Source organism: Clytia hemisphaerica, unplaced genomic scaffold (genome assembly GCF_902728285.1).
Source record: "Clytia hemisphaerica strain Z4C2 unplaced genomic scaffold, Clytia hemisphaerica genome assembly, whole genome shotgun sequence".
In the NCBI taxonomy this organism is placed as follows: Eukaryota; Metazoa; Cnidaria; class Hydrozoa; order Leptothecata; family Clytiidae; genus Clytia; species Clytia hemisphaerica.
In genome coordinates this window covers 42,820-55,885 of record NW_027103682.1, presented here as the reverse complement: position 1 = coordinate 55,885, position 13,066 = coordinate 42,820, and the positions used below count along the sequence as shown (strand labels likewise).

The window sequence follows — 13,066 nt, the reverse complement described above, 5'->3', positions numbered from 1 at the left end:
CAACAGATTCTAGTGACAAAGATTTGTCCAAATCATTAAAGCAATCATACGACAACCTTCGCTAAAATTGGAGTAACAATTTTTTGCTGCCGTGGCCATGTTTCATTCCATTAAAGCTTAAAAACCAGCCATCCAAAAATGATGTTACTCTACGATCTTCTCTTTCAGCACATAAATAAAGATAATTGAATACAAAATTTAAAAAAACAAAAAAACAACGAAAACATAATGAGGGGAATAAGTATATCAGAACTTGGTACAATTGATGTCATGAAACTTGTCACCAATCTTCCAAAACCAACACCTACTGGGAAACAGGTAGATATAAGATCTTTACATAAGATGTTTACTTTTTTTTCACCTCCATAACACCGGCAGACTGAAGTGTATTAGGTTTTACTATTTTCAAGTCACAAGGCTTCAAACGTTAATAAGCACTACACAATACCTTATTTTCAAAGGAGTGTAGACCTTAGTCCAAGCCCCTAGTGCTAAAGGGGTCTAAGTCTAGGTCTCGCTCAAATCTAAAGAGGCCCAAGTCAATGACAAATTCAAAGGGCCTAAGTCCATCTGTATCTTCAAATTTTAAAGTGTCTTTGTCCATCACTTATTGAGATTGTCTTTTCTGGGGAACCCGAAATTCTCGCCCGAGCTTTTAATTCTGAAAAACGTTAAAATATCCAAAATTGTCAAAATTTTGGCGGTGATTGTAGTGGTTATTAGCTTCATTTATGTCATGTGGCTAAGTTTTGTGGTTGTAAGACAACAGCTTAGGTTGATGTTGCCATCAGAGTACTTAAAACACTACTGTTGAGCCTTGCATAACCGCGTGTGGAAGCTTGCTTCTCAAGACAGGTGCCGCGGCACCGGGGGGGGAGGGACAGTCGGGCCTTGGTCCGACCACATTTTTTCCAAGTAAAAGAAAATTTACTAATCAAGTCAAATTTGTTTAATAGCGTTGAAGCAAACTGTTTTAGGCGACCTAGAAGGGCTAAATTCAAAAATTTTCGCCCGTCGGCCCCAACCATGATGGTGCATATCATAACCCTATCACTTTCAAAGTGGAGCCGCGGCCCCTGCAAGAAAGTCTTTGGAAGACTTCTGTCTACCGAGCATTATATCTATCCGCATTCAATGGTATTCAATGTCAATTCAATTTTAAGGAAAACTAAAAAAAAACATTTTCTCGTCAGGTGCTGATCAACGTTAAATACGCCGGTGTGAATCCCGTAGATACGTACATCCGTAGCGGGGCATTCGGAAAAGCTACTCCGGAATTCCCTTTTACACCGGGCTATGATGGATCCGGTATCGTGCACCAGATCGGTGATCAAGTTACCCAAATTAAGGTAAGAAATTTTATCCAAAAATCTGCATTTTTTTAAGCATTACCTGTAAAGTTTTAGCACTGAAAAATGATTTAATATATAATTCCCCTGGTTTGTGAACCTAGAGACCTGAAAATGGTTTAATTGGGGACGAGATGGATTAATTTGGTTGATCGTTAACCAGTAATAAAACACTTGTGTTACTTTTTATAAAGAACGCGTCATTTTTATTACTTCAAATGACCATTATTAAAGTATCTTATAAAAACTCCATCTCATCTGTTTAATTAGGGTTAAATTTTGCACACAACACTTGGTTACATTTCAGCTTCAAAACGAGGCTGAAGATTTAACTGAGATTTCACATTTATTTTTTTTCTATCCCTCGTCTAAAGGCTTGGGGACACGAGAAGTTGTTTTGCGTTGGTGCAATGCAACTTGCTCCATCCCACCAACCTGAAACGACGAGAAAGCGTCTCCACCCCATTTTTCTCTGTACCAATAAAAGTGAATTCTCACTTTTGTCCCTGGGAGAATGAAGCGAAATTATTTCGAATCAGTATTGCTCCATTGTCCCAGGCACAAAATTAGCGTGTCTTTTGGGTATTTCCCTCACTTTTTGTCCCATGAAACAAAAAAGAAACCATGAGACACGCACTTTTCTGTGTTGGTGGGATAGAGCATGTCGCATTGCATCAACGCGAAAAAAACTTCTGTCCCCAAGCCTTAACCTCAGCTATGAATTTTACCTCAGTAACATAGTTTTTTACTTATAATGGTCTACACTCGAAAATGGGGGGCGTACGGTTTCACGGTATCTGGGATAAGGCTTTTTTAAACACGGGATAACGGTATTTGTGAAAAAAAACTACGGGATGACGGGATTTCAGATGACCCACGGTGACGGTATTTGTCAGATTTCAATCTCGGGATACGGTATTTTGAGTAAAAATCTACGGTATTTCGGTAAAAATAATAGAAGGACGGTACAGCCGGTACGCAATTCTCACCACAACCAGAGAGTTAAAGTGTAAACAGGGCTTTAAATATTCGAATACTTGTTTGACAATGTTCTTTATATTGTGGACTACAAACGTCTTGTATAAAGATAGCATCAACAATAGTCCACACAGCAACGTTTTTGGAGGCAATTGGCAAATTGTTGAGAGCATTCTCTTTTCATGAGAAGAAATGTATAACGTGTTTGTTTGTGCCATCTTAAACCTCCTCTTTTAAATCTTCAGTGTGAACTACCCTATTAGAAAGGGGGAGGGGTAAAGCTTTCCCAAAAATGTAACCCAGCTGGCACATAACGTTGTTTCAACCCGGGGAGGGGGGCACTCCAGGTAAGTGACCTATACCGGACGTGCGGCCCTTAAGAGTAGGTTTTTTGGACTTTGGAATTAAGTGCACTGCAAGAGTTGATTTGTGAGCAAGTGGGAAAAAGTGCACTCTAAGGGTGTAAAATTTGAGAAAATATCAAATTTTGAGGTAAAATTTGAGAAATTTTCCGGCACTGTAAGGGTCCGATTTTATAGACCTGATTTTTGGCCGAATGTACGATCGTTTTCAAAATCGAGTGCCCCCCCGGGTGTTTCAACGTCCATCTAACGTTCATAACGTTCATATATAACGTTAGACAAACGTAGAAACAACGTTGTGTGCCAGCTGGGAAGGTATAAATAATAAGGCAAGGTAGATCGGCGTAACGGATTGACCCATTGAAGGGGGAGCAACCCTTCTGTTACTATGATTTACCTTTCTTGGTTTTACGAAAATTCTTCACGGGATCGGTATTTTCGGAAAAAAACCACGGGATGACGGGATTTCCGCGAAAAATTTACGGGATGACGGGATTCCAGATTGCCGTACGCCCCCCACTCGAAAATATTTGAAAATAATTCTTGCAGGAAGGTGACCGAGTGTGGTTTGTGAAATGTCTGACAGGATCAAGTGCAGAATATTGTCTTTGTAACGAAGAAGCCGTGGGTGGACTACCTGAGCCAAGTTCCTTTGAAGTGGGTGCTATGATTGGAACGCCCTATATGACTGCATATAGAGCCATCTTTCAAAAGTACGACATTATTCGTTGTGAGTGTGGGTTATTGAGGGAAACTGGCCTATCTTGTATACATTACATCTGGTATTGAAACCAGTAGGATATTTGAGGATGGTTTTCATTAAAGATTTTCTTTTCATGATATAAAAAAGTGGCGCCCCTCTTTGCTGACAAAGCCGAAAAAGCAATAGAATTTCTAAACATATGCGCTCGCATGGCGCGGGAGGGAGAAAAAGTTGTTCTTTCTTTTATTTAAAAATGCTGTTCAAGCAAATGGTAGGAGATACCTTAAATGATGTCCTTTAAGACCTCTGTTATGAATAAAATGACAGATTCATCTTACTGGGAGAAGCTACTAGTGTGTACTCAAGATATCTATTATTCGTCATAACCCTCACCTCAACAAAATATTTTTTACTTATCGATCTTCTTATAGTTTTAACATTGACTTTAGGTTGGGGACAGGGTTTGGTTTGGTGGTTGTTTGACAGGGTCCAGCGCGGAATTTTGTCTTTGCAATGAATCTATTGTTGAACAATTACCTGACTCAATATCTTTTGAAATTGGTGCTATGATAGGTGGCCCGTATAGAACCGCCTACCGCGCTATCTTTCAAAAGTAAGTGCACTCTCCTCGGCTAAGATTTACATTGAAGAACGTATTTTGATAAGGTTTTAGTGTATTTTACCCCTATAGGTCAAAAATCTTAAAAATCACAAAATTGCTTTAACCTCTGCTTAAGTTTATCTTCTTCATATGTAATCACTTTCGACTCCCGTTCATTCTTTTTAGAGCACATGTCAAAAAAGGAGAAACCGTTTTGATCCATGGAGCGACCGGAGGAGTAAGAAAATATAACTCGATCCAAGCTTTTATACCCTAAGTAACTAATCCTGAAGTACAGTACTGTTTTCAACCCTTCTTCCAAGTTTATTCCAACCTAACTCATTATTTGTCTATAATGCAACTGTTCGTTAGTACTCCTGCATATATTATATTTGTCCTATTAGCTGCATATCGTAGGATGACTAAAGCTTCTCTTTTCCGGCTAAAGTTTCTTGACGCCACTGTACCGTGAAAGAAACCGAGACTTCAGTAAAAAATAATCTCAACTCGTTAGGCGGTCATTCACGGACCGTAACTGTCCACGCCTTTATAAGCAACACAAAAGTTCTTTTTGCCAGTATGCCTGGGAAAAGCAGCAGTAAGATCCTGGAAATGCGCCAAGAATGATAAGCCGGGGTTGAGAAAGTTTAACAATCCTACGGTACCAATTTGTTGCCCAAGTTCATCTGATTTGAAAGTTTTTTATTTTATTTCCAAGGTTGGTAATGCATGTGTTCAAATGTGTAAGAACATTGGATGTCGAGTCATCGGAACAGCTGGATCAACTGAAGGGGCTGATATGTTGGTCAAACTCGGTGCAGATGCCGTTTTTAACCACCGAACAGACGGCTACATTGATAAGATTGCAAAAAGTGGAGAGAAAATTAACGTCATTATTGAGATGCTTGCAAATGTGAATCTCCAGTCGGATTTAGAATTGATTGAACCTAATGGACGGATTGCAGTAAGTTGTACCCCCTTCTCACCGACCCGGTAGGACTTTTTTAGCCAACGGGGGTTAAAATAACGGACTGAAACTCGATGAGGATTGATATTCCCATATTTTTATGGCTTGGGATTTAAATTCCATTGTTTTCAAGTCAGCAAATTTAGTGGGGATGGGAAAAATAGCATAATCCAGTGAGGATTAGTTTATTTGATTATTTTCAGTGGAGTTACCGTCGAACATTTATACTATTTTGTGGGTTAGGCCTAATTGGAGTTGAGTCCCGAGTGGCATTCGACTTTTCAGACAAAGGATTTTCGTCGATTTTGTACTTAACCATAAATTTATGTCTTTACCTTTTTGGGTTTTCTTTGGAATCGATTCTCTTCCTCTTCTCTTTGTCATTAGGGATCCCTCGTCATTATGCGTTTAAAATAAGTCCATTCTAATTTGCCGGAACCCGATTTCAACGTCATTGTAACACGCCCGGAAAAGTACCATACCGATTTAAATATTTGGAAATGATTGTCCGTGTTTGTAATACTCTCGGGTACCTAATGGCCGTCCCCCCCTGCTAATTAATTTTTCGAAAATTTTCCACTACCCATATTAATTCAGTCCCGAATCTAGCCACATATTTAACACGTTCGGGACAGTCCCGAATTCAACCTTTTTGTTATCAAAATCGGGACCGTCCCGAATACCGCCTTCTTTATAAACACTCGAAAACGTATTTTTTTTAAAGAAGTCGGAATACTATGTAAGGGCAGTAAGTCCATAGTATTATATTCCGCCTTCTTTAGAAACACTCGAAAACGTATATTTTTAAAGAAGGCGGAATACTATGTTAGTGCAGTAATTCCAAAGTAGTGTATTCCGCCTTCTTTAGAAACTCTCGAAAACGTATATTTTTAAAGGAGGCGGAATACTATGTTAGTGCAGTAATTCCAAAGTAGTGTATTCCGCCTTCTTTAGAAACACTCGAAAACGTATATTTTTAAAGAAGGCGGAATACTATGTTAGGGCAGTAAGTCTATAGTAGTATATTCCGCCTTCTTTAGAAACACTCGAAAACGTATATTTCTAAAGAAGGCGGAATACTATATTAGGGCAGTAAATCTATAGTAGTATATTCCGCCTTCTTTAGAAACACTCGAAAACGTATATTTCTAAAGAAGGCGGAATACTATGTTAGTGCAGTAATTCCAAAGTAGTGTATTCCGCCTTCTTTAGAAACATTCGAAAGGGAATTTTTTTAAAGAAGGTGGAATACTATGTTAGGGCAGTAAGTACAAAGTAGTGTATTCCGCCTTCTTTAGAAACACTCGAAAACGTATTTTTTTAAAGAAGGCGGAATACTATGTTAGGGCAGTAAGTCCATAGTAATGTATTACGCCTTCTTTAGAAACATTCGAAAGGGAATTTTTTTATAAAAGGCGGAATACATTGTTTGGATTTTTTGTTCTAATATTTTCGCCTTCTTTAGAAATATTGAAATAAGGAAAATCGGGACTAAAAATTTCTCGTTGCCTTATATACTTTTACTTGAGTCCCGAATCCAATATGTTCGTAAAGTAAATCGGGACTAAAAATTTCTCGTTGCTATATATACTTTTACTTGAGTCCCGAATGCAACCTTTTCGTAGACCAATTCGGGACCGTCCCGAATCAAACCTTTATATAGACAGATTCGGGACCGTCCCGAAATTTACATTTTCAAGACAAGCTATCATTAGCCCGTATATAAATAAAGATCTGCCCCACACTTCCCTGATTTTCAAATTCAAGCCGCCATATCCATCTTTTCAGTGACTCAGATATTAAATATGTATTATATATACTTTTACTTGAGTCCCGAAATCAATATGTTCGTAAGGTAAATCGGGACTAAAAGTTTCTCGTTGCTATATATACTTTTACTTGAGTCCCGAATTCAACCTTTTCGTAGACCAATTCGGGACCGTCCCGAATCAAACCTTCATAAAGACAGATTCGGGACCGTCCCGAAATTTACATTTTCAAGACAAGCTATAATTAGCCCGTATAAATAAAGATCTGCCCCACACTTCCCTGATTTTCAAATTCAAGCCGCCATATCCATCTTTTCAGTGACTCAGATATTAAATATGTATTATATATACTTTTACTTGAGTCCCGAATTCAATATGTTCGTAAGGTAAATCGAGACTAAAAGTTTCTCGTTACTATATATACTTTTACTTGAGTCCCGAATTCAACCTTTTCGTAGACCAATTCGGGACCGTCCCGAATCAAACCTTTATATAGACAGATTCGGGACCGTCCCGAAATTTACATTTTCAAGACAAGCTATAATTAGCCCGTATAAATAAAGATCTGCCCCACACTTCCCTGATTTTCAAATTCAAGCCGCCATATCCATCTTTTCAGTGACTCAGATATTAAATATGTATTATATATACTTTTACTTGAGTCCCGAATTCAATATGTTCATAAGGTAAATCGGGACTAAAAGTTTCTCGTTACTATATATACTTTTACTTGAGTCCCGAATTCAACCTTTTCGTAGACCAATTCGGGACCGTCCCGAATCAAACCTTTATATAGACAGATTCGGGACCGTCCCGAAATTTACATTTTCAAGACAAGCTATAATTAGTCCGTATAAATAAAGATTTGCCCCACACTTCCCTGATTTTCAAATTCAAGCCGCCATATCCATCTTTTCAGTGACTCAGATAATAAATATGTATTATATATACTTTTACTTGAGTCCCGAATCCAATATGTTCATAAGGTAAATCGGGACTAAAAGTTTCTCGTTACTATATATACTTTTACTTGAGTCCCGAATTCAACCATTTCGTAGGCCAAATCGGGAATTTTAATTTAGTCCCGAATCCAAACATTTCGTACGCAAAATCGGGACTCAAGTAAAAGTATATATAGTAACGAGAAACTTTTAGTCCTCGTTTACTATATAATAGTATAAATCAAACCATCGATCAATTTTTTTTTCATCGATTTCGACTTCCTAACTACGTCGTTCTAGACAGTCCCGAGCGGGACTCAAGTTAAATTAGGCCGTGGGTTACCCGGCATTCATAAGCCTAAATCATACCCAATCTACATCCAAGCCTGGTGTGCGTTTTTTTTCTAATCTGGAATTTGAGGAGACATGTTGGCCTTTCACCAATTTAAAATAATTTTGTTTTGTGAGGTTAATTGTTGACGTCACGATAATATAAGATTCAATAAAACTGACGTCAAATATTGTTTCACTATTCATTTGGGTTCCAAAATTTGTCAAGTGCAGTCAGAAGAAGTATTTTTCGTGGATTTTTATCGCTGATTATTGAAATTTGAAGACACGATGAGGGAATTCGCTGATTGTCGTATCAGTAGAGAAGATGAATATCGCCTTATGTATGAGCATGAAGTTGAGCAAAACAAAAAATTTAAATTGGTCAACAAAGACCAACAAAACGTTATCGAAGCTTTACAACAACGTCTCATCGAGATAGAAAGAAAGTTAGCTGGTGGACAAACACACTGTGCCACGATGGATGAAAAAGTCAAGATAGAAACACAAAAATCAGAGCAACTTGAGAAGAAATGCAACAAAAAGGAGGTGGAGATTATTCGAGTCAGTCAAGAATGTAAATATCAAGAGCAACAAGCTGAAAAATTGAGCAAACTCAGTATTGCGTTGTTACAGAAGTTGGAGAGTGTAACGGACAATCAACTCATCCTTAGTGATAAGATAGACACTTTAGAGCAACGAGTTGAGCGTCAAAAGACCGTCATTAAGGAAAAGGAATCGGCTAACAAGAGATTGTCCAATCAGATCATAGATCTGGTCAAGATTTGCAAAACGGCAGAGGAAAAGTCGGATCTTGACGACAAGACTATTCAGGATTTGAAAATAACCATATCCCAACAAGATTCGAGCATTGAATTGTATGAGGCTTTTGAACGTCGTTTCAAAACACGTGAAAATGAAATCCTCCTCAAACTAGAACAATTAGAAATCTACACGAATGCTAAATCAAGGAACCGATGCTTTGCCGGGTTCCGTCGTCGACCAACTCAAGTGCAATGTCTTGTGCAAAGTGTTTGTACTCTATTTCTGGGTAATCTTAGCTCTGGTGTTCAACAACGATCATCTGATTTCAACGAGCGTCTTATTTGACTTTGCAAGACATTTCACAGTTAGTGCCATTATGTGCCCTCTGCGATGGTACATTACCAGTCGTATAAGAAAATATCGATATTCCCTCATCTATGAGAAATAATATATTTTCATAAAAATAAATTTGTCTTTCATTTCATTGGTTTCTCCATAACGCAAAAGTTTTAAAAAGAAAATATACGATACGTACACGTTTTTTTATAAGAACAAACTATATAAGAACATAAGGCTTCGAGGCCAAAAAATTTAAGAACATTCTAAGAACATACTAAGGCTTTAGAGACTTAAAAACATGCAATTTCTTAAGAAATTACATAAAAATGCTCAAAAGATGCTGAAAATAAGAACATTTTAAGAACATTTTTAGGCTTCAAATCCAAAAAACTAAGAACATTCGAAGGCTTCGAAAATTTTTGACGTTCTTATAAAAAAAACCTGTACGCGAGAACAGCTCAGCAGCATTAAGTAAAAACACACTGCTCATATCACCCTGTCCACAGGCAATTTTTTAACTTTTGAAAAATTTTCTTGTTTGTCGTTCAGCGAAGAAGAGTTCGGTATAGGGCCAGTCGTAAATGTTGTCAAAGAGGTTGTTTTTAAAGCCACACTGTGAAACAAAACGTTTAAAATATTTAAATCTTAGTGTTTTAGTCGGGTAATATTCTATGTGAAAAGTGAGTGTAGGAATTAGGTAAGCGTATGGAGGGAAAATTTATCGACCTGAGGGGCACTCTCTCGATTTCCTGCTTTCCCTATTCTTTCTCCCTATTTTCGCCCTTGATTGCCGTGATTGAAATAGGAAACCATCAGCCTTTTCGATCGGTACAATCATGGATTTCTCTTGGAGCCTTGCGCTCTCCCCTCCCATGCTTGACAATTTTAACCTTTATTTATTTTAAATATTAAGATATTATAATTTAATGGATAATTTCATCATGATCTTTTTAAACGAGGATTATATATAAAGAAATTTTGACAAAAGCTTTCCTATGTCTTTTTTAATCTATGTAAAAGATTTCTCTTTAAAAATATTTCCAAACTTCAAACTATTCGGTCGCCATTTTGCAATCAGGATAAGGCCAGTTTTAAAAGTGAGGCGATCTCAATTGTCGGACTTAGAATTTCAGTATTTGGAAATCATGGGGAAATAATGTCTTGGATTTCAAAGTTTTGCGGAATTCACCCCCCCCCCTAGTGGACAAAAACTATATAAATTTGACTTCTGGAGTGAATTACTATTACAGAAATGTTAAAACAAATTTGAGAATTATAAACGCTTTATATCCCATTCAGAAATAGGTGAATGATGAACAAACTCAACAGACATAAAACGTCAGAACAACCTCTATACCATCGTGTGGTGATGAAAATCAAAATTTCAAAATCTAAAATAAAAAACTTTAAAATTTCGAAGTAAGCTCGAGAAAAGAAAATGTTCTTCAAACTTCTTAAAAGTCAATGAATATGAAATTTCGCAAAAAATTCTTTTAAGGACTTCATGTCTTTCCTTTAGATCGTTGGCAACCGTGGGAATGTTGAAATCAACCCGAGGCTGATGATGAAAAATGAAATCACCGTCACGGGGGTCATGGCTGGCGCAATTTCACTGGAAGAACTGGAAGAAAGCCTACAGTGTAAAGAGTATATAAAGCAAGGTCTACAGGCTGGATGGATTAAACCTGTTCTATGGAAAGCATTTGAGCTGCAACAAATTGGTCAAGCTCACGAAGAAATTATCACCAATAAAGGAGCTAAAGGTCAAATGGTTTTAAAGATTTGATTTTACAACATGCGCAAAAGGTTTGAAGTCATTTACAAAAACTTTTTAGGCTTTCATTGGAGTCTTCTTGATTTTTAAATGACGTATTTTTAGTCTTAAGCCCTTCTCTTTCGAGCTTTTTTAAAAATGATTTTTTGTACATAGATTTTTTACTTGATTATCTTGAGAAATGCATTGCCATAATACGTCATTATACGCAGCAATTTTACGAAATTACACGAGAAATTCGCAAAATTTTTTCAGCGAAAATTACACTTTTTTGCCATTTTATACTTTCAGTTTTTGTGCATTTTTATACCTTTTTTTTGCCTGCAAAATAAAATAACATTTTAAAATTCTCGAAAGTTATATCCGCTGAATTCGTTCCAAAAGTAAAGTTTTTGCCCGCGAAAGTTTCTGCTCTTAAAGTATGCGATAAGTATTAGTCATTGCATAGTGAAGAGTGCAATATGAGATTTATTTTTGCTCTTTATTTAACAAAACAATAACAGCAAGAATAGCACGAGGAATTATGTGATAACTGGTTTATCGTATAGTGAGGTTGGACGAACTAAAATCAGTCTTTTATCCCCTGGAAATTTTAGAATAACTTTTTTCCCCCTTGGAAAAATGGAAAAACACCCCCTCGAATTACCTTCTGGAAATGTTCGTCTCGTATGGATATAAAATGGAATGGCTCATTAGTTGTCTAGCATGCTTGACTAGAGTATGGCCGAAAAAGTAGCCGTAAACGTGTTTGATATCACGTTTCGCAATGTGTTTTCATTTTATTCTGAAGTTATTGAAAAGAATCTCTGTCCAATCCTCATATATTAGGAGATAAATAATTTAAATACAAACTATTGATCAAATACCGGGTGTTTTCCAATATTCTAATATCCAATTTATTTGGTATTCATTTTTGCATTAATTAATTAATGTTTGCTATTGATCATTTATTAATGATTGTTTTTAAGGGATACTGTTTCAGTCAGTGCGATGCCCTTTGCTTTATATTTTGTAAATTTTACAGGTATAAGTTTTTCAGAAGTAAGCCGAGACAAACTTATTATCTATACTGGCGGAGATTTTGAGAAGTGTACACATTTCAAAATTGCTTTGAGCTGAGCCAAGTTGACTTCATCGTGTATTTTTTTACAGAATATATTGAAGAAGGACTTTATAGTACTTACCGGGTAAAACCGTAAGAAAAGTCTGTAAATATTGTAAAGTTGAAGTATCACAATAAACTTGTACAACCCAAAAAGTGGAAAATTATTTAACCGGAACATTTTAAATCACGTGATGGCGAATAGAGGACTGAACCGAAATCGTTATTACGTCATCGCTTTTGTTTGTACCGCAATTGCTTTTCGCCTTGGGATTGAAATCGGACGACGATGGCCGGATTTTCCATGCTCGGCACCGACAACCCCCGAACCGTACAAAGTCGTTTATCCAATCGCAAAGCCGACTTCATATCAGAATCACAACAAAGCTATTGTTTTTCAAAAAGAAGTTGTATCCCCTCAAAAAGACAGAGAAGATATCGACCCAGACTTGAGGTTGATTCGTAATAACATCTCACGAACAAACCTTAAAGTTACGCCCCCGCCAACGACGCCCGATTATGTACAAATCAAGCAGGCGGATTCAATGGGGGCGGGTGATTTTTTATGCGGTGGAAGTGTCATCGAAAATTCATGTGCATTCTACGTCGATAATCTTTTAGCCGCCAAAGAGGTATGTGACTCTTTCAGTGGACACTGCAAAGGATTTGTCTTCAATGCTATGCCGCCCTCGGCTGACAAGAAAATTCAATATATGGTTTTCATAAAAAAGAGAGTGGATAAAATGACAGAAAGTATTTTAATGGATTTTTTTGTTAAATCCAAATACATGTCAGAAATTGGGTGGAAATTTGACTGATTGGAACTATTTCTGTTAGCTCAGTCCGAATGATCACCTCGGATGTTTTTGACCAATCAGATGGACAGAGATGAAAATCACAGAAAACCTTGATGACTTATACTTGGGAAGTGAGATAAAACCCTATCGTGACTTACGGAACTCGGAAATTCGTCAGAAGCTTGTCGTGCTTTGGTGTTTTTTTGAAGATTTTTATTTCGCCTTTGTCATTAAGAAATTTTTCCATAAAAATATATTTCTTAAAAATTCATTAAATAACAAAATTTTA

At 37.0% G+C, this 13,066-nt stretch overlaps 1 protein-coding gene across 1 annotated transcript; it reads left to right on the top strand.

Annotated features, from left to right (window-relative positions):
* Positions 1-168: 168 nt before the first annotated feature.
* Positions 169-11,085, top strand: LOC136803795 (quinone oxidoreductase-like). Its single transcript, XM_067060520.1, has 6 exons — positions 169-318; positions 1,194-1,349; positions 3,239-3,402; positions 4,180-4,231; positions 4,712-4,957; positions 10,624-11,085. Exons 1-6 carry the CDS (start codon positions 229-231, stop codon positions 10,888-10,890), a joined length of 975 nt encoding a protein of 324 aa, XP_066916621.1. The 5' UTR covers positions 169-228; the 3' UTR covers positions 10,891-11,085.
* Positions 11,086-13,066: the final 1,981 nt, after the last annotated feature.